The sequence below is a fragment of the Lethenteron reissneri genome, chromosome 49, assembly GCF_015708825.2.
Source record: "Lethenteron reissneri isolate LAM-NWPU_2019-01 chromosome 49, ASM1570882v1, whole genome shotgun sequence".
NCBI classification, from domain to species: domain Eukaryota; kingdom Metazoa; phylum Chordata; class Hyperoartia; order Petromyzontiformes; family Petromyzontidae; genus Lethenteron; species Lethenteron reissneri.
The window spans coordinates 1,103,015-1,124,436 of record NC_083827.1 but is presented as its reverse complement, the minus strand read 5'-3'; the positions used below and the strand labels follow the sequence as shown (position 1 = coordinate 1,124,436).

The 21,422-nt window shown below is 55.3% G+C and overlaps 1 protein-coding gene across 1 annotated transcript in view; it reads right to left on the bottom strand.

Annotated features, from left to right (window-relative positions):
- Positions 1–21,422, bottom strand: part of LOC133354855 (piezo-type mechanosensitive ion channel component 2-like) — a 238,104-nt gene that overhangs the window by 7,949 nt on the left and 208,733 nt on the right. The window contains exons 43-55 of the mRNA XM_061572007.1: positions 20,731–20,919; positions 20,019–20,379; positions 18,811–18,943; positions 17,876–18,023; positions 16,632–16,846; positions 10,458–10,616; positions 8,704–8,851; positions 7,618–7,806; positions 6,553–6,645; positions 5,576–5,748; positions 4,963–5,088; positions 3,252–3,331; positions 2,361–2,553 (exon numbers count right to left, since the gene is read on the bottom strand). Of these exons, the coding sequence (XP_061427991.1) occupies positions 2,361–2,553; positions 3,252–3,331; positions 4,963–5,088; positions 5,576–5,748; positions 6,553–6,645; positions 7,618–7,806; positions 8,704–8,851; positions 10,458–10,616; positions 16,632–16,846; positions 17,876–18,023; positions 18,811–18,943; positions 20,019–20,379; positions 20,731–20,919 (2,207 nt within the window). The remainder of the gene's footprint in view (positions 1–2,360; positions 2,554–3,251; positions 3,332–4,962; positions 5,089–5,575; positions 5,749–6,552; positions 6,646–7,617; positions 7,807–8,703; positions 8,852–10,457; positions 10,617–16,631; positions 16,847–17,875; positions 18,024–18,810; positions 18,944–20,018; positions 20,380–20,730; positions 20,920–21,422) is intronic.

The following is a 21,422-nucleotide window of genomic DNA, read 5'->3' as shown; positions in this document are numbered from 1 at the left end:
GTGAGGAGTCGTGAAACATATACGGGGGGTTGGGTGAGCCGTCGTCGCCGGAAGGGGTGAGGAGTCGTGAAACATATACGGGGGGTTGGGTGAGCCGTCGTCGCCGGAAGGGGTGAGGAGTCGTGAAACATATACGGGGGGTTGGGTGAGCCGTCGTCGCCGGAAGGGGTGAGGAGTCGTGAACATATACGGGGGGTTGGGTGAGCCGTCGTCGCCGGAAGGGGTGAGGAGTCCGTGAAACATATACGGGGGGTTGGGTGAGCCGTCGTCGCCGGAAGGGGTGAGGAGTCGTGAAACATATACGGGGGGTTGGGTGAGCCGTCGTCGCCGGAAGGGGTGAGGAGTCGTGAAACATATACGGGGGGTTGGGTGAGCCGTCGTCGCCGGAAGGGGTGAGGAGTCGTGAAACATATACGGGGGGTTGGGTGAGCCGTCGTCGCCGAAGGGGTGAGGAGTCGTGAAACATATACGGGGGGTTGGGTGAGCCTCGTCGCCGGAAGGGGTAGGTCGTGAAACATATACGGGGGTTGGGTGAGCCGTCGTCGCCGGAAGGGGTGAGGAGTCGTGAAACATATACGGGGGGTTGGGTGAGCCGTCGTCGCCGGAAGGGGTGAGGAGTCGTGAAACATATACGGGGGGTTGGGTGAGCCGTCGTCGCCGGAAGGGGTGAGGAGTCGTGAAACATATACGGGGGGTTGGGTGAGCCGTCGTCGCCGGAAGGGGTGAGGAGTCGTGAAACATATACGGGGGGTTGGGTGAGCCGTCGTCGCCGGAAGGGGTGAGGAGTCGTGAAACATATACGGGGGGTTGGGTGAGCCGTCGTCGCCGGAAGGGGTGAGGAGTCGTGAAACATATACGGGGGGTTGGGTGAGCCGTCGTCGCCGGAAGGGGTGAGGAGTCGTGAAACATATACGGGGGGTTGGGTGAGCCGTCGTCGCCGGAAGGGGTGAGGAGTCGTGAAACATATACGGGGGGTTGGGTGAGCCGTCGTCGCCGGAAGGGGTGAGGAGTCGTGAAACATATACGGGGGGTTGGGTGAGCCGTCGTCGCCGGAAGGGGTGGAGGAGTCGTGAAACATATACGGGGGGTTGGGTGAGCCGTCGTCGCCGGAAGGGGTGAGGAGGTCGTGAAACATATACGGGGGGTTGGGTGAGCCGTCGTCGCCGGAAGGGGTGAGGAGTCGTGAAACATATACGGGGGGTTGGGTGAGCCGTAGCGTCGCCGGAAGGGGTGAGGGGTCGTGAAACAGATACGAGGGGGTTGGGTGAGCCGTCGTCGCCGGAAGGGGTGAGGAGTCGTGAAACATATACGGTGGGGTTGGGTGAGCCGTACGTCGCCGGAAGGGGTGAGGAGTCGTGAAACATATACGGGGGGTTGGGTGAGCCGTCGTCGCCGGAAGGGGTGAGGAGTCGTGAAACATATACGGGGGTTGGGTGAGCCGTCGTCGCCGGAAGGGGTGGAGGAGTCGTGAAACATATACGGGGGGTTTGGGTGAGCCGTCGTCGCCGGAAGGGGTGAGGAGTCGTGAAACATATACGGGGGGTTGGGTGAGCCGTCGTCGCCGGAAGGGGTGAGGAGTCGTGAAACATATACGGGGGGTTGGGTGAGCCGTCGTCGCCGGAAGGGGTGAGGAGTCGTGAAACATATACGGGGGGGGGGGGGGGGGGAGCAGCGGAGGGGGGGAAACAAAGGTTGAGGTAAGGGGTCAGGTGAGAGGCTGAGCCGTGTATGTGATGACATAGGCGTGGTACGGTCATCTCTCAGAGGTGAATAGATTCATGAGATGGAATCTTTACTACTTCATTTGCTTCTTAAGAAAAGCATTTCCTGTAACATTCGCCCACTGTATATTTTCTGTTATCAGGCAGCAGCCTCAACGATTAAGAGGACTTTGCACTTAGGTTAAGCCCAGTGATCCCAGACGGTGACAGACAGTAGCAGACACTCCGACTCCATACTTGTGAGCTCCGTTCCGTGCCGGAAGCCCAGCAACTAAGCACCCATATCATGCATCACGTGACTTCTCTGCCTCAATTACATTTTTATTCAAGCTTTTCTCACTTTTTCTCAGAGGGAAATGCTATATCCTGCTTAGACAAACATAAAGAAAGTTATTGAGATCATTTAATTTTGTCTAATCAGAGCCCGGTCTGTTGGTGCCTGTGTACAGCGGCCGTGACCCGCAAGTAGCAAGGCTTGCGAGTCACAAACGCCGGTGAAGGGGTCAAACCAGAGCCCTCCGTCCCACTGTGGGACTTCAACAGATAGTGGCCTCCCGCCATCAACAGCTCGCCCCGCGAGCAGCGCCGGCGCGCGGCGCAAGCGGTGCCGAGGAGCAGACGCCGGCGCCTCCTTCGTACCCGTAGCCCGCCAGGAAGCCCAGGCTGGGAGGGCTGACGCGGTCGCTGAACACGATGATGCGGATGTCGTCGCAGCGCCTGCCGGGGCAGTCGCTGCGCAGCTGCCGCAGGCTCCACCACTCGGCGTGGCTGCCGCCCGCCGGGCCGCCCTGCCTCAGCACCAGCTCCACGTCGGAGTAGCTGCGCTCGCCCTCTGGGCGGGGTGGAGGGATGGGGGTGGCGGAACGCCGTGGGATGTATGACAACGGCTCCAGCGAGAGCGGGGAGGTTTCTCGGCCTCGTGGCTTTCACTTAACTTAGGAAAACACGACTTGTTGCTTAATTCCACCGAGCCAAGTGCCTGCGGCTATGATTGGATGATTGTCTCATCGCAGAGGCGCCACGGTGGCAAGATGTTAACTACCTCGCCTGGTATGCAGGAGGTTGTGGGTTCTCCCCAGACTGATGCCTGCTGCTGTATATTTGGAGTCTGCGTCTCTCTCTTATCATCATCACGGTGGCTAGATGTTAACTACCTCGCCTGGTATGCAGGAGGTCGTGGGTTCCTCCCCAGACTGATGCCTGCTGCTGTATATTTGGAGTTTATATGTTCTCCCTGAGTCCTCCGTTTTTTTTCCTCCACATTTAGAAACGTGTATTTAGAGTATTTGGCTGCTATACATTTTTTTGGTTGGCTTGGCAGCAAGGCTTCTGATCGTATTGGATGATGAAGTCACAAATATTTCCCTGGTGCATACAAACCGTGGTGCAAGCAGGGTGGTTTTGATGGCCAGTTTTTTTTAAATGACAAATTGCCGAAGGCTGCCATGCGACAGTCCTTCATGAGAGATGCAGGACAGGTAGTGGGGGGTCCAGGTGTGAGGCCTGGGCACGAGGGCTCGTGGGAGTCACCTGGCAGCATCTGTCGCACGGGTGTTGAGTCCGGGCCACCGGGCGCTTTCAGGTACGGAGGGAAAAGGTTCTTGATCAGCCTGCACACACACGAAGCAAACAAAGACAAAGATTCCCCACATAGCCTTTAACAGACTGTTAGGGCAAGTGCTGTTAGCGAGTATCTATGAATGCCAGCACGGCACACGAGGGGGTGGGTGCCCAACACCACGCCTGACCACCTTTGTATCCCCAGTGGGGATGATTATACACCACACAAGGTGCTCATTTGAGGTCCAGGACCTATTCAAATAATCGTCACCGATGTTGGCCGTGAGCGAGAATGGAACTCGGGCTGCCGGGTTTGTAGCACAGCGTAGCGCTGAGTGTGAACCACGTGTCCAATGCACTGGCACACACACACTTATACTTGACTGTTTGTGATTCACTTAGGCAAACATTATTGCTGATACATGTTTGTTTATTTACCTTTTAAGAAATATCGGTTTAAAGCTTAAAGGGTTAAGGTCTTTAAGGCAATAAAACAGTTGTGTTAAAATGTTAACACACCAAACAGAAACCTTTTGCAAGAAATCCTGTCTGCATTAACCACAGATACTTGTGAACATGCAAACAAAAACACGCTCTGGTAGTATAAGATGCATTGTCTTTGAAACTGATTGGTCCCCACCAGAGACAGCTTTCTTTAGAGCCTTGTCTCAAAGTGTTAGACCAGAGAATGCCAAAAAGGGACCAGCACAAAGACAATGCCACCATCAGGGCATTTATATCTCAGGTGAGGTTTTATTTGAAATGTAATATCAATGCCACTCAAGGGGGTATAAAAAGATTGTACAAACAAATTTAAAGATTAAAAATAATGTAAAATACCGAATGCCAAAAATACACTCAAAGGGAAGCAATTATGAAGTAGTGAGTCTTATATTCCCTCGTGAACACACGGAGACTCGGAGCACACTGAACTGCAGGTATCCAGTAGCGATTATAGGGGTCGAGAGGAGGTGGGAAGGGAGGATAGACGATGGAATGGTAGAATGATGGTGGTGATGCTGAGGTGGAGCGGGAGCGTAGTGTGAAAGGAGGTTGATGTGCAGTAGAGGGAGGAAAGTACATGAACTCCTCTACTTACGAACATTCGACTTACAAACTTTCAGAGATAGGAACAAACCTGTCCGTATGTCCGATTGCCAGTTCGGACCGAGAGTCGTAAGTTCAACAGCCGCGCAAACGATGGCGGTGGTTGTTCGGTGTCATTACCCAGAATTCCCAACATTCCTGCCTGGGCCACCACAATTGTCTGTTGTTGTGTTGTTGCTGTGCGGTTCACTACGACGTTCTCTCTGATTTTCACAAACATTATCAACCCCCATCATGTCTCAGAACCAGTGGCATCTACATCTACAGAACGTGAAGAACCAGTGCCATCTATATCTACAGAACGTGAAGAACCAGTGGCATCTATATCTACAGAACGTGAAGAACCAGTGGCATCTACATCTACAGAACATGAAGAATCAGTGGCATCTACATCTGCAGAACATGAATATGAAGAACCAGTGGCATCTACATCTGCAGAACATGAAGATGAGAACCAGTGGCATCTACATCTGCAGAACATGAAGATGAAGAACCAATGGCATCTACATCTGCAGAACATGAACCAGTGAGTAGTTCCGGGTGCAGAATGAATGGTGCAGGGTGCAGGCCATACACAGCGCTGTGCGTGTTGCTGTCCTGCAGCATGGCAGCGATCTGTGCGCGTGCCGGGTGAGTGGCGTTCATCTCAATGGTGTGCTTCTCGCGCGACACCTCCGACTTCCCCCCCATCTTCGGGTCACTGCGGACAAATGGGGACACGGGCGAGATGCGGGGACACGGACATCCAACCGTATCACGGGCGCACGCTTCAGTTCGTCGATTAAAATGCCGTTTGCCGCTCGGCTTGGCATGGTGAGGCGAGGCGTGGTACGGTCGAGTGTGGTCGGTGAGCCACGGTGTAGTATAGCATGCTAAGGTATGGTGCCACGGGTATGGCATGATTTGGCATGTCATGGTTCGGTGTGGTATGGCCGGGAAGAGTGCAATGATACAGCGACGTGCAGCGAAGCATATTACGTACGTATGTTTAACTTCTTTCGCACCAAACGTAACCAACCGCGCTATTTCGAGGTGCTATTCGGAGGTGCGTTAGAGCGCATGCGGTGTGATGGGCACGGGGTGCCTTGGCACGGTCAAGTGTGGCTTGGCGTGGCACGGCAGGGCCTGAGGCAGTGACGTGCGGAGTGAGGGGCGCGCGATGATGGCGCGGCGTGTGGAGTGCCCACCGCTGTATTTTCCAGTAGAAGCGCAAGGTGATGCCGGACGCGTTGCTAAGCAGTTCCTGGATGAGTTTGTTGCGGCTGGGGGGGCTGATCCCCCACACGGCCGTCGAGTTCCCGGCCAGTCGCGCCGTCGTGATGTCCTCTGCCGAGTAGACGGTGATGAACTGCATCGCCGACTGCGCCGGGTAAACCACGCCGCAGTTAGAGCGCTCACCTCACGCTCGGGACGCAGGTTCACATCCGCCCGGCCCATCGTCCCTTCGGGGGCTTTATAGAGTATGAATTTATGGATAGACATCACCATCGTCATCGGTTTCATATTAATAACGCACCTCCTGTGCAGTAGATCTCAAGGCGCCGTGCCACAGAGGACCCCCAGCGGCAGCTGTCCCTACGTAGCACAAAGTGAAGGCGGCACTGGCCGGCAAGTGCGCATTAGCCTGCTAGCAGGGGACGATGTGTTTCTGCGTGGATTCCCGATTTAGTAATTTACAAGTATTGATAAAATTTTGACCAACACAGGCTATATAATGTCACGGGATCATTAACGTACGCTGTGCAGCAGACGGCGCGAGTGTGATGGTGAACACACAGGCCGCAGTATTAACCAGGGAGGCCGCAGTATTAACCAGGGAGGCCTCGGGGCTCAACCGCGAACCTCTGCAACGAGCGGCAAAATGCACTCGAGGTCGGCCACGCCATTGGCTCACAGCAGTGGTCATGCCATGGATGGACCGATCCCCACGAGGGAATGTGGAATTTCCGCCACTGGATCGGGACCAAACCGGGAGGCGAGTGCTGCCTGGTTGCTCGTTTCTAGAGGGAGACACTTGGACGACATCCTCGAGGGGCAGCTGGCAAACTTATGGGCACAATGGCCACGTGAAAGCCATTAAAGCAGCACCTCTGATAATCTGGGTTTGAATCCTAGACGGGGCCTGCACGATGAGGCCCGCAGGGAGAGGCTGGGTGTGCCCTACCGCTTGGTTTCCGAATGTGTTGGTGAGTTTCTTGTATTCCGTCTCGGAGAAGCGAACCAGGGACTGCTGCTGGGCACTCATCATGTACAGCGGCTGTGAGAGAGACACAGAGCGACGCAGAGAGAGATGTGGGCACTCATCATGTACAGCGGCTGTGAGATACAGCGACTGTGAGATGCAGACAGAGACACGGGAAGTGTGGGAAGCAGGGGGCACATTTTACATTTATTCAAAAACTTATAAAGGGGAAAGATGACCCTTTAACATGGTAGTTTCAGCGACAGGCATTACGAATCACATTGTGTGTCCCGATGATCCTACAATACAAATAATCATCATAATGCAAAGTGATGTTACGTTCAAACGTATATCCAGCAAACTAAGTATAACATACCGTTTTTATGTGTGTATGTTGAACTGCTTTCGCACCAATCTCACTAATCGGAGGTGCGGTGTACAGTAAACAAAAAGCCTCTCATGTCGCTGGTTATCGCAGTTACCGCCACAGCGGCGTTCCAAGAGGTCGCAGGTTCTACCTGCCGGCGGGGCCATTGAAACGTTGCGGATTTCTGAACCCCCCCCCCACCCACCTCTGTCCACCGAGCAGTGCTACTGGGTCCACCACAGTGAGTGCATCTGCAGGTCGCGTGCGGTGGGGTAAAGTGTGGGTGTGTTCCCATCGCTTTTGAGACGTCCGGCCAATGTGAAAAATGATCGGACAAAATACGGCCTTCCGGAGCTCCCTCGAGAGTGGGAGGGCCTTCTGCCAGCGTGGCGCGAGTGAGCCACTGGGAGCTGTGCACTTTTAAATCATCACAGAGATTTAAAACTAATTTCTGTAAAACTGATTTTCGTGTTTAGTTTGTTGTCCTTGCCCCGCAACTCGGATTAGCGCGGTTTGCGAAATACGGTGCGTGAAAGAAGTTCAACATACACACCCACATACATGCGAGAATTAACAGGGCTGCATCTTAAACCTTGACATTGACGGCGTCGCGAACGCAAACCACCCCCCCCCCCATGCCGTCAGGCGGCCACCGCCCCCTCCCCCGCACCCAACTCCACCTCGTATCCGCCGAGAGAGAGCGACACGGAGACGTCGATGGGCGGGTTCACGACCCCGGCCACCGACTTGACGAGCGACATGAAGAGCAGCGGGAACCACACGATGCAGATGAGCAGGAAGACCATCATGCCGCCCATGCCGTACTTCACCATCTTCTTCTTCTTTTGCCCGCGCGGCTGGGGGTACCTCTGCGAGCCCGGGGGGTAAAGAGCAGAGCGGAGCGTGCACGGCAGGGCTCGCACCAATGGCCACATCCGAGCGCGCACGAAACATTTTGATCGGTTCACGTTCCTTTAATTACTATAATTTTGAATTGTTTTGTTTCACACAAATGTCAGATAGAAGAGTAAATTCCGTGTTTTGTACTTAGTCTGTTGTCCTTCCCCCCAGTGCGAAAGAAGTTCAACATACGCACAGTATGTGCGGAACTCTCACAGATAGCAGTGTGACATCACATCATGCCTGATGACAGCCCCTGCAACACGATGCCATAGAACTTGCTCGAGTGCCTTCAGCGGGCACCTGATCCACATTAAGTGGTGGAACTTTCTTTGTCAACCCCGCAAGGAGTGTCTGCCACGTGGCCACTCCGAACTAAGGATATATAACCGCAATATGCCAACGAGGGCCAAACAACGACTTGTGACTGGGACGGATATTTTGGGCAGTCATTGGCGACCGGGGCGAGGCCGTGGACCGGAGGGGCCGCTGCGATCGCGTGTGGCTCAATCCCCTGACATCAGCACGGGGCTCGCTATACCCTATCGTAACAAAGATCAGACTTTCCCAGTCTAAAAGTCCATTTTCCATTCTGCATTATGTTTCATCTGCCACCAAAAGAGTTGCATCAGTACTGCAATATTTACAATGTTATACAATGTTGAGGAAATACATATTTTAATCAACGAAAGTAACGTCCAACAATGGAAGAGCGAGGGGTGGCCCCTCCCCCCGACCCTGTACCGCGAACGGTGGACCGGCCGATGTAATCGGCGACCCTTGGCCACGTCACGACTAGCCGCTGGCGGGGCCAAGCGAGCCCATTCCGCACGACCCCTGCACGGCCACGGTGCGCTGCGCCCCACCTTCTCGGACTCGCGCCAGCACTTGAGAATGAAGGTGTTGGCATAGATGTCCTCGATGCAGATCCAGCTGGAGAGGCTGAGCGTGGTGTCCGTCCACACCCAGTCCATGATAGCGCGCAGCTCGATCAGGAAGGGTACCAGACGGAACCTGCTCACGTACGCACGAGGGAGCGGGCGGGGGAGCGCGTCGACGCTTCCTCCGTGGGTTGCCGCCATCGCGCTGTGCGGCTCTCCGACGCGCGTTGTGGGATCGGGCGGCGCGTCGTTCAGAACGATGTCCGACATTTCGCTTCTACGCGCCCAGGAGCCTCTCCAACAACCGGAATGAAGAAGCTCCCGGCGCGTGGAGAAAAACCGCACGTGACATCGTGCCGAACGGCGCGGCGTACGAGCTGATTGAGGATTTTTACGTCTAGATTGAAAACTAATTTCTTACAAACTACTTTTTATGTTTAGTTTATTGTCATTTCCCCGTACCTCCGATTAGCAGGCTTGGCTACGTACGGTGTGAAAGAAGTTCAACGTACGTACATACACCGGGGAGCCAACGTTGATGCTCCCCACTTCCCTCCAGCATCTGTTAGATTGTTTCCTAATCCAGAAAGGCCATAAGTATTATAAAGTATGGGGGGGATGATGTTGTTATTGCTTTGGGGTTTAGTGATAAGACATTTGCACCGGGGTGGTAAAATTATTTAAGCAATAAATGTGGCTATCACCTGCAAGGAGGTTCTTTGGTTCCAAAAATATCCAAGCCCTGCCCCCACTGCAGGCCGTACCAACGAACAAAACGTTTACCTAGGCCATGGTCTCACTGGGACGTGGCCTCACGGGGTCGTGGCCTCACGGGGTCGTGGCCTCACGGGGTCGTGGCCTCACGGGGTCGTGGCCTCACGGGGTCGTGGCCTCACGGGGTCGTGGCCTCACGGGGTCGTGGCCTCACGGGGTCGTGGCCTCACGGGGTCGTGGCCTCACGGGGTCGTGGCCTTACGGGGCCGTGGCCTTACGGGGTCGTGGCCTCACGGGGTCGTGGCCTCACGGGGTCGCCGCGCTCGACTGGTGGCTAGACGGCTTGTGTTAGTAGGGTCAAGTGCTGCCATTCAACGCCAGGCTCAGGGTTGAGGGCTTATTGTGTCGATGAGGATTAAGGAGACCGGTGAACAGTTAGGTAACAGAAAAAATATAGAGGTGGACCCCTGCAATTCCTTGCTCAAGCCATGGCTGGCTGAAGGAACTCCACCAGAGGGAGCTCTAGAGAGCCACTCAAGAAGTTATTTGGTCTACTCTTACACGCTGCTCAGGCATTTTGTAAGAGGTGGAAGTTCCTAAAGTTCTTCCCCGCTCCTACTTGACATCTGCGAAAAAGAGCTTTACAGCTCCTCGGATTCCTTCTGCAGTATAAATACTGATTATGATTACACCACCACATGGAACCTGGGGAACCTACTCACACTGCTGGGTAGACAGAGACAGTGGTGGGGGGAGGGGGGGGCGGTGGATTTAAGAAACTTGCTCCGATGTTTCAACTCCCACGTCAGGAGACCAAACCGGTGACCTCCACATTGCCGGCGCGCTGACCATCACGCCACGGCAGCATCCCGGTGAAAAGGCATGAGGTTGTTGGATGCTACGTCGAACCGAGTCGAGTTCTCAAATTTAGTACAAAGAGTTTGGCCTAGGGCCAGACTTCCTCGGGGTGGTCAAGGGACGTGGAGGGTAGCTGGGCGCTGGGAGGCAGTGATTGAAGCGCTCACCCCTGGAACAGAAAGAGGTTCATGTAGTTGTATTTCTTGGTGAGGAAGTTGCCCAGGATGCGGGTCGGGTAGCCGCAGCGGATCTGGTAGGCGGACAGCCCGAAGTACACGCACTTCACAAAGTACCACAGCTGGGCCACTGTGTTCAGGTTGAACTTCCTGCATGCCAGATGCGCAAACAAAACACAAAGACAAAAGCAAAGATCCCCCCCCCCATTTTGCCGTATGGACCGTCGGGACATGCGCTATTAGCCAAGACCTACTGTAGCCGGGTACCAGTGGCCACACTGCACGTGGCAGCAGCAAGGGTTGGTGGATCACGCACAGATGTCGTGAAACTCCCCTTCTCGTCGCGAGAATGTGGTACGGCTAAAACGTGAACTCCACCTGTTCTGTCTGCATGGGATACAGTGTTGCCAACTCGCTCGCCTGGGTTTTATTTGGGTGCTCCGGTTTCCTCCCACGTGTGAACACCCATGAATTGGTCGATAACGCATTCATACGTAGAGGACTGCACAGCTTCGGGGGGGGGGGGGGGAGAGGGGCATTTGGTTCCTCCTCGTGCCTCCGAGTCGCTCTCTCTCCGAGAGGGAGCGGATTACGTGCTAACTCTTACAAGCTGAAATCACTGCTATTATTGTTGTATAAGACTGGCATGGAACGCGAGGGTGTGTTTGGGCCAACACCGCACTCTCCAACCTTTGTCTCCCCAGTGCAGATTATTTTTTAATATATGGCACCAGGTACTTGTTTTAAGACTGAGTTGATCTAGAGGAGGCCCAGGACCAGTCCAGATAATTGCCTCTGTTGTTCGCCGTGGTCAGGATGAATTGAACTCCGGTTGCTGGATTTGTCACGTGGTGTGCTAACCACTATGTCTGTCCATTTCTACACAGAAAAACCCACAGAGTTGTACAAAAGTGAACAAGGCCCGGAGTTGGGCCCGTACTTGAAAATTGTTACGCAAGGATGTTACGCTGCCTAGAGAACCTGCACACAGAGTTAATATGCGAGCCAAGGGCAATTGCGTTCAGGGTTTTGAGTATTGTGGAGCGCTAATTTAAAGGCTGTTGTGCAATGTTTAAAGGTTGACAATTGTTGTATCGGGTTAAGAGTTATCTTGTGAAAGAGGTTCAAGGTTGAGGGGTGCTGTTATGTACAGATGTCACAGGTTGAAATAACAACTAATCTAATCTGTTGACAGGGGTGCACAAAGACAAAGATCCCCCGTGTTGCCTACACAGACTGTAGAGGCAAGTGCTGTGAGCGAGCACTGATTAAGGCTGACATGGGGGGGGGGGGGGGGTTGCCAGCACCACGCCCGGCTGTCTATGCCTCCGCTATGCTAATGTTTACAGCCCGCACCAGGTACCCATTTAAGGCTGAATCGACATAGGGGTGACCCAGAACCGGTTGTGATATTCGTTGCTCGCATTAGCCGTAAGTGTGACTTGAACTCAGGCCGCAGGGTCCGAAGCGCAGCGCGCCAGCCACAGACACAACACGCACAGCACTCGCCGCCCACCTTGGTGATTAGCGACTGCCCTGACACAGCAACAATGTGCAGGGGGGGGGTAACGGGTTCAGGAAACAGCTGCCGTAAGGAACGGCAACATACTCGAAGAGTTGGCCAACTGCACATTTGTGAACTATGAACTAGCTGATGAAGAATTACTGGTGAAGAGTTGCTGATGAAGAGTTGCTGATGAAGAGTTGCTGATGATGCTCGGAGAGCCTGAGTCGTTGCGTCGCAATCATTTCAATGTTTGCCGATCCTCGTGTGGGGGTAGGGGCTGGGGCTGGGGTAGACATGAGGATACGGCTCAAGGATGTGGGGCTGTTGTCCATGAGTGAAAGGCATTCAAACGAACTCCACACTGTTGTGGCCGCTGTGTAGAGTTCACGAACACGTCCGTTGTGTAGCGCGAGTCCCGGGGTTGCAGGAGGAGGGATGGACTCGGGATCACAGGGCTTAAGGTCGCCACTTGTGTGCTGCTTTTGCCAGGATCTTCTGCGACTCGAGGCGGCTGTCCTGGTCATCCTCGAAGTCTTTCCAGGACACGAAGAGCCTCGGGTTGCGTAATAATCCACCGCTCAAGGCAAGGCGTTTACGCCGCGTAGCTGTCCCACTTCCAGTAGTCGGAGGCATTCCCCTTTAATTTGTTTTAACCTCAGGGGTAGCGACCCCATTGAGGATCGAGGTTTTGGTTGTTGTGGTGGTGGTGGAAGTGGTGGTGGGGGTTCCAACTTGGCACAGTAGGGGGCACCGGTGGTGTGTCCACCAATCATCTCAGTCAATCCATGGCACCTTGGTCTGCCAGCGAGCCTTTCACACTTCACGTGGCATCAGCGTGCACCTGGCCTGGCACATGATGGGTAATATTGGTGGTGGTGGTGGAAGAAGTGGTGGTGGTTGTGGAGGAGGAGGTGGTGATGGTAGTGGAGGCAGTGGTGGAGGTAGTGGTGGAGGTGGTGGAGATAGTGGTGGTAGTGGTGGAGGTAGTGGTGAAGGTGGTGGAGGTAGTGGTAGTGGTGGTAGTGGTGGAGAAAGTGGTGGTGGTAGTGGTGGAGGTAGTGGTAGTGGTGGAGGTAGTGGTGGTAGTGGTGGAGGTCGTAGTGGTGGTAGTAGTGGTAGAGGTAGTGGTGGAGGTAGTGGTGGTGGTAGCGGTGGAGGTAGTGGTGGTGGTAGCGGTGGAGGTTGTAGTGGTTGGTTAGCGGTGGAGGTAGTGGTGGAGGTAGTGGTGGAGGTAGTGGTGGTGGTAGTGGTGGTGGTGGCGGTAGTCGTGTTGGTAGTAGTCCGGAAAAACCAACCCCCTACCTCCTCGTGGTGCCGGGCGGCAACGCTGTGGTGGGCAGTGCCGTGGGGGGAGGGCCAATTTAAATTGGACTTTCCCCTCATTGCGTTTGTAACCACCACAGCAGCCAACATCATGGATGCATGCCGGGTCCAAGCAAGAACATCTGCTGGACTACATAATGAAAGAACAGCAGATGCGGGCCCATGTCCTTGACACCAGGACCTACCGTGGAGCTGATCTGCCCACTGACCATCGACTTGTCATCTGTAAGATGCACCTGCCATTCTTCCACTCCGGTGGTGGATGTACACCCAGGACCCCATTCAAACCCTTAGTGGTATGGTCTCAACTAGCTGATGAAAGTTGCAAGCGAAAATGTAATCATCGCTGGGGTTGGCATCGTCCCCCCCTCCTCCTGATGTCGAGGGGAAATGGGCGAGGTTTAGGACTGTGGCTCATGCAGCTGCAATGGCTGCTTTGGGTACACGGTCCAGACCTCCCTAGAAACACTGGCTGACAGAGGAGGTGTTCAAGCTGGGAAAAAGCGACAGGCCCCCTCTCATCGGCTACAGCATCCCACGTTGGAGAATGAGGAGGCTTACCACAGCCTTCGCTCAGAGGTTCGGAGAGCCGTGAAGTGCTGCAAGGATGGGTGGTGGTCACGTGTTGCTGAGGAGATAGTCTGCCTCAATCGCCCGCGATCACAAATCGCTCTTTAATTCCATCAAAAAAGTAACCTGCAGCACCACACCTATTACCATCATTAGGGGAAAAAATGGTGATCCAATCTCCGACCCCCAGGAACAAGTTTGCAGATTTGCTGAGCATTTCTGTGAGGTCCTGGGGGAGGGGAAATCCCTCAGCCCGGAAAACAACGTGGGACAAAGTGGGGATGACCCTGCCGAGGCTGCTGTGCCTCAATTATTGAAATAAGAAGTCACCCCCTGTGAGTGGCTGGCTGAGGTGCCATCTGTAGAGGAAGTACTGAATGTGATCCAGAGCCTGAGACTAGGAAAGGCACCGGGTAGAGATGATCTCCCAAGCAAAATGCTGAGAGAGGGCGGCGTTTGCGCACAGACTGCCCTACATGACATCATAACAGTCTGGACCACTGGACGGGTTCCGCAGGATTGGAAGGATGCCCTGATGGTCCCCCTCTTTAAGAAGGGGAACCGCACAGGGGCATCTCACTCCTCAGTGTGCCGGGAAAGGTCCTGGCAAGGATTATTCAACATCGGCTTGCTAGGCACGCTGACGAGAGGCTTGCGGAGCCACAATGCGGTTTCAGGTAAGGGCGGTCCTGCACAGATGCCATATTTTCTGTCCATCTGGTACAGCAGAGGTGTAGGGAATTCCAACAAGACCTACATCTCTGCTTTATTGACCTGGTCAAGGCCTATGATACCATCAGTAGGCCTGGGCTCTGGGTTGTTATTGGTGCTTCGGAGTCCCTGACCCTCTGCTCACGATCATTAAAGACCTTCATTATGGTGAGCGGGCCCCGGTAAAACTACGTGGCCAGGAGTCGGAGCCATTCCATGTTCACCTTGGAGTCCGACAGGGATGTCCCCTGGCTCCCACATTATTTAACATCTATTTCAACCACGTAGTTCGTGAAGCCTTCAATAGCTGTAGTGGAGGAATTTACATCTGGTACAGATACAATGGGAGGCTGATCGATGCCTGGGTGCGGTCAAGGGATGGCTTCCTATTGCTCAAACATGTTATGTATGCCGATGATCTGGTAATTGCTGCTCACTCAGAGGAGGAGTTAGAGGTGCTGCTGCTGAACCTGGAGCTTGCCACTAAGAGGTGGGGACTTACCATCAGCTCCACCAAAACTAAGCACCTGCCTGGGTATTTTGTACCATCGGACACTCCACTCCCACAACTCCCAATTGGTGATAGGGCAGTTGTGGAGAGAGTGGAGAGTTTCCCATACCTGGGCAGTGTACTCATGACCGGCTCTGGTTTAACAGCAGAAGTCTCACTCCGAAACAGTCGAGTGGCATTATCTTTTCATCAGTTGCGTAACGCTGTGTGGAAGCTACCTAGTCTGTCGCTCCGCACGAAGCTTCAGGCCTTCTCAGCCACAGTCATTCCCTCCCTTCTCTACACTTCCGAAACGTGGATCACCCTAATGGAACATCTTCGCCGGTTATAAACATTTAGGCTGGCCTGCCTACGATCCATCCTGGGTTTAACCAAGCTGGATTGTGTGAGGAGCTCACAAATCCTTGAAAGATTTGGACAAAGTCCCATCGGTGAGCTCCTCCGGCAGGCAAGGCTGCACTGGCTGGGCCATGTAGCCCGCATGCCCAGCCACCACATGCCTAAACAGCTTTTGTTTGGCTGGATCGAGGGGGCTAAACGGGCACGGCACGGGCTAGAGAAGAGATGGAGCGATGTGGTACAGGAGGATGTGGAGCTGAGTGTACTTGCCGATGACTGGTACCAGCGGTGTCAAGATCGGCCTCTGTGGAGGAGGCTCGTGAAGGACGCTACTGGGCAGTTGGAGGCAGTCGCCCTCCAACAACAATGGAGAGCGGGGAGCGATGCTCACAACAACCTGCCAGCGGGCGTTCGACACTTCACGTGGCCTCAAGGTGCACATGGCCTGGCACAAGCGTCGTGGTGACGTCACCGCCACTTAGTGGCGAATGGCGGTTGTTGTTGTTGTTGGTAGTGGTGGTGGTAGTGGTGGTGGAAGCGGTGGTGGTAGTGGTGGTAGTGGTGGTGGTGGTAGTGGTGGTGGTGGTAGTGGTGGTAGCGGTGGTGGTAGTGGTGGTAGTGGTGGTGGTAGTGGTGGTAGTGGTGGTGATAGCGGTGGTGGTAGTGGTGGTAGTGGTGGTGGTAGTGGTGGTGGTAGCGGTGGTGGTAGTAGTGGTAGCAGTGGTGGTAGTGGTGGTGGTAGTGGTGGTAGTGGTGGTGGTAGTGGTGGTGGTAGTGGTGGTGCTAGTGGTGGTAGTGGTGGTGGTAGTGGTGGTGGAAGCGGTGGTGGTAGTGGTGGTAGTGGTGGTGGTGGTAGTGGTGGTAGCGGTGGTGGTAGTGGTGGTAGTGGTGGTGGTAGTGGTGGTGGTAGTGGTGGTGATAGCGGTGGTGGTAGTGGTGGTAGTGGTGGTGGTAGTGGTGGTGGTAGCGGTGGTGGTAGTGGTGGTAGCAGTGGTGGTAGTGGTGGTGGTAGTGGTGGTAGTGGTGGTGGTAGTGGTGGTAGTGGTGGTGGTAGTGGTGGTGGTAGTGGTGGTGATATAGTGGTGGTGGTGGTAGTGGTGGTGGTAGTGGTGGTGATAGCGGTGGTGGTAGTGGTGGTGGTAGTGGTGGTAGCGGTGGTGGTAGTAGTGGTGCGAGGCACTGGGAGCCGCCGCCGCTGCCGCACCTTTCGGTGACACCGGGCAGGATGTAGAACATCCAGAAGTGGATGCCGAACACGAGCACGACCTGGAAGATGACCTTGCCGAGCACGGTCTTGCGCAGGTAGAGCGCGCGGTCCACCACCATGGTGCTGAACTGCAGCAGCAGCATGACGAGGAAGGCCTGGGGCACTTGGTCCTCGGACAGCGAGGACGCGATGTCCGCAGCCGCCGAGTGTTTCTGGGGATGGAAGTCAGACCGCCGATACTCACTCGCCAATACCGATACCGACAGCCGCCATTCGTCGCTAAGTGGCGGTGATGTCACCACGGCGCCTGGGCCAGGCCAAGTGCACTTTGGGGCCACGTTAAAGTGTCGAAGGCTCGCTGACAGGAGGTCACGGGGACAGACCCAGCAGGTGCCATGGGCTGACTGACCAGGATGACTGGTAGACGCAGTTCCATCGTTCCCTCCATTGTATTTGCTTCACTCTCAAGTAAAATGTTATTTGATTGACGTAGTTTCGATATTCGTCACTGCACCTTCAAGGAACGCATCCCCGGCCTAACCCGGGATTATTTCTGGACCTCTTGTAGTCCCACAATCCACAGAGAGCACACCACGGTCTCGAGTTGGCTTACTCTGAGAGGACTGAGGGGTTTAGTGGCGGTGCAGGAGTTAGGGCACTGCGTGCTACGAACCCTGGCAACCCGAGTTCGATTCCCGGCCACGGCTAACATCGGTGGTGAGAAATATCTGAATCGATCTTGGGCACTTTCTTCAACAGCCCAGCACTGACCAGTTGAGGTGAAGTATGGTCAAACAACCCTCAGCCGTTAATTGACAAAGAGCTGTCCGCCATCATTAGCCGGGTTAAGGGTGGCGCACGCCTGCAGCCCAGCACGAACGGACGCGAGAGTTGGCGGATCGCCACAAATGTTGCAAAACTCCTTTCCCCGTGGGAGACGAGGCGGTACAGCAGAACTGTGGCTCCCCACGAGGCCGCCCTTCCCTCCGACCTGTCGCTCCTCTCACCTCCGAGTCGCTCGCTCTACGAGAACGAAGAGCGAATACTGTGCGCTATGCCAGGTTACAAGTTGATGTTATTACTTTTGTTGCCACTATTCACGAGCGGAGAGGGGTTTACATTCACGGTTTAACACGAAACACCCACCCCCACCCCCCCAACACGCGCCACGCTGGTCCCGGTTCATCACGCGAACTCCGCGCCAGCAAGTGTCGCGGTGCGCAGAGGAGTGGGATGCGGACCCCGAACGCCCAGTATCCGAAGACGATGATGATGAAGTCGACGACGTCGGCCATGAACATGAGGGCGTAGACATCCGTCACGGGGCTGAAGTCCGGGTGGATGAGGTCGTAGAAGAACTGGCGGATGGGGCGGTACACCTGCAGCACCCTGGGTGCAGCACGCACACACAGCACAGCGGTGAGACGGGGGCGGCCGCACGGACGGTCACTCACTCACTGACGTCACTTGCTCACTCGCTCACGTCACTCACTCACGTCACTCACGTGAGTAAGTGACGTGAGCGAGTGGATTCACGGACTCCGTAGTGGACATCACGTTTGAATGCACCTCTACGAAATGGGAAGTAATCGACGATCACGTGCACGATTCAACGTGGGTATCCTGAGTTGAGCAATGACTCGAAGACTCGCGGCCTCCCTACCGAAAACGACAGCGTTCCCCTGTGCTGCACCAGGCCGGCACCGCTCGTGGATCCAGTGACAGAAGCCAGACAACTCCACCCCAGGATTTGCATGCTCAGGTGAGTGTAGTAATAGGTGCAGCCCTGAGACTGACTTGCTCGTGCCACCGCTGGCAAAAGCGCCTCCACTCGATGGAGCTCAGAAGTGCCCCTCTACCCATAGAGGGTATTTGGCCTACTCTTCCATGTTGGCCAAATGTCTTGGAAGAGGAGAGTACCCACACTTTCCCGCACCGAACGTAAGCCGCCGAGCGATTAAGCGGTGTCGTCAGTGCGTGCCGGTGCTTTAGCCAAGTGGCCGAAACACCACATCAGTGGCTTCGCCGACTTTTACATTTGCACTTGTTAATGAATATTATTCCATGGAGAGCCGCAGGGCTGCTTCCCAGAGAGGGAGCTACGCTTGGGATGTTGGGAAGAGTTGGCAAAGGAAGCACGAGGCGGTGACACTGTGACGTTGTCTTTGCTGCAGACCGGGCAATGACGAAGTTGCGACACCGCATCGCCAGCTCCTGCGCCTTCATCATCAGCAGCTCCTTCCGGGTGCGCGGGGCCGGCGGGGTCGGCATTCTGCTGCCCTTCCGGCTGCTGCCCTTCCGGCTGCTCCCTGTGACCCGGCCGGCGGGGGGGGAGGGGGGCGCGAGACGGGAAACGGGGCGCTCCGATCGCATGTCCTCGACTTGTTCACGTTCTCATTGCGAAGCTGGGTGGAGAGTCACGAGGGATAACGTCGTCATTTTATTTTTGCCTCGACGCGTGGCGCCCTTTCCTGGCACAAATCTGCCACCCAAAGAAGCCAACTCGCGCATTGCCCCCACATTAGAGAACGGCACTGGAAAATAACTTGACTGGTAAGAATCAGTTTAAGTCGGGGGTTACGTTCCTGTAAAACACGACTTTAGCTGATTCGACGTTATGTGATCAGCTATTTTCCGTAAGAACAAACTACAACACAGGAGATACGTTCCGACACTCAAATATAATGTAAAGTCTTCATAAATCACAAATTATAAAATTTTAAGTAGGAAGAATAATGCTAAATAGAGGAAAGTAAGTACAATTTATATTTACACACACATTTAAAACACATTATTACAGAAGGCAATAAAATAAATACTTAATGGGTACTTATAGTTTCATAGGTGGTGGAGAGGCGAGTGGTAGAGGCATACACGGTCACATGGGATAGAACCACTACACCACTCAGAGTAGTCCCTCCGCCATGCACGAGCAGCGCACGGCACGAGAACACGACTTGGTCATCGAGCAACTCACGAGCAATAATAAACAACTTTGTCGACGGCGTAAAGCGGATAATAATGCCCCCTTATTTGGCAACGACGTGAAAACGATGAGACGTAAACTCATCGTTGCCGCAATACAAATACTTCTGAGGTCCCTTCGACTGCCACCGAGCCGCAGGATATGGTGGCGCATCGTCTCGCGAGCTCCGCTCTGACAGGTGCCAGACGCGCGGCAACCAAACAGAACGCGTCCGAGCTCTCGGCGCCGGAAGGAGCCGCGCTAAGGGCGACCCACGTAATCGCAAACTCTCCGCGGCGGCCCTTGGTGGCCGGGCTGAGACTATCGGTTGCGACGGGGTCAAAGAGGCGCGCCCGCGGCGGTCGGTCCGCGTCGGACGGCGAACGAGGCGGCGCCGTCGGCCCGCGTTGGAGGCTCACCTGGCCGCGAGCTGTGGCCCGACAGCTGAGAGATCCCCGAACTCTTGCGCCGGGGGCCGTCCGAGTGGCAGCCGGCGCCGCCCGGCCCCGGGCCGCTCGGCACGGCCAGCAGAGGGCCGGACGGAACGGCGGGCGGCCCCGCGACGGCCGGCGGGCCCGGAGGGGGCGGCCCCGCGACGGAGACGGAGGGGGCGGGCTCCGCGCTGGCCCTGCGGGGCCGCTCGCCGAGCGGGCGCGCCGCCTCTTGACACGACGGCTTGCGGCTGCCGGGCGCCGCCGGGGAGCCGTCCCCGCCGCCGGCGCTCGCCTCGTCGCCCGGGGTCGCTCGCTCCTCCTCGGCGTCGTCCCAAAGGCCGTAGCACTGAGCGCCGTCATCGAGCGGCGCACGCGCGCACACACGCGTACGTACGCACGTACCGGCAAGCTCCGTTAGCGAGCACCGATTAAAGGACGGTGAGGCCAGCACCATGTCCGGCCGCCTACGTCTCCCAAGTGCTGATGTTCACGCACCCTACCAGGTGCTCATTTAAGGCCGACTTGACCTAGGCGAGGCCCAGGACCAATTCAGATATTTCGTCACCGATGTTAGCCGTGAGCGGGAATCGAACTCGGGCCGCCGGGTTCGCGGTGCGGTGCGCTGACCGCTCCACCGCAGCTCCCCGCAACGCGTGCAGTCACGTACGCACAGACGTACGTACGCGCACATACGCACCTTGAGGATGGAGCGGTGGAAGAAGAGCACGAGCAGCTGCACGAGGTCGTAGTAAACGTATCCCTCCTTCTTCTCCACGCCGATGATGGTCGCCGGGTCAAAGGGCTTGTCCAGGCTCAGGGCAAGCCTCACCATCGTGTTCCAGGGGAAGAAGCCGAATTGGAAGAAGTATTTGATGACGACCGTCACCTGCACACACGCGGACACGGCCGGCCACCGCGTTCCCATACCGCACACAGCAGCGGGCGCCGTGGCGGCGAGATGTGATCTCCCTCGCCTGGTATGCAGGAAGACATGGGTTCGATCCCGACCCTGACGCCTGTTGTATATTTGGTGGTCGTGTGGCTATTTCTCTGGGTCTTCCAGTTTTTCCCTCTACATTTAGAATCAAAGTGTATTTAGATTTGGCTGCTCCTAAAAATTACCACGTGTGATAAGCCACTTCGTTGTGCTATCATTTGTGGCCAGGTGGCTTCTGATAAAGAGCTAATAGCTCAGTGGGCCTGACCTTGTAAATAAAATTGTTTTGTTTATAGTTTAGTTTAGGAACAATGGCATTGTTAGAAGAGTGCTGAGCCAGCTTGACCCAGGTTCTAGGTTAGACTCCGGGCAGTCGGCTGACACTGAACCAGACTCTCACGGGTTGTGAAATCGCTTTGGTTCGTATTGTTTGTGCCGCGTCTTCCTGCACG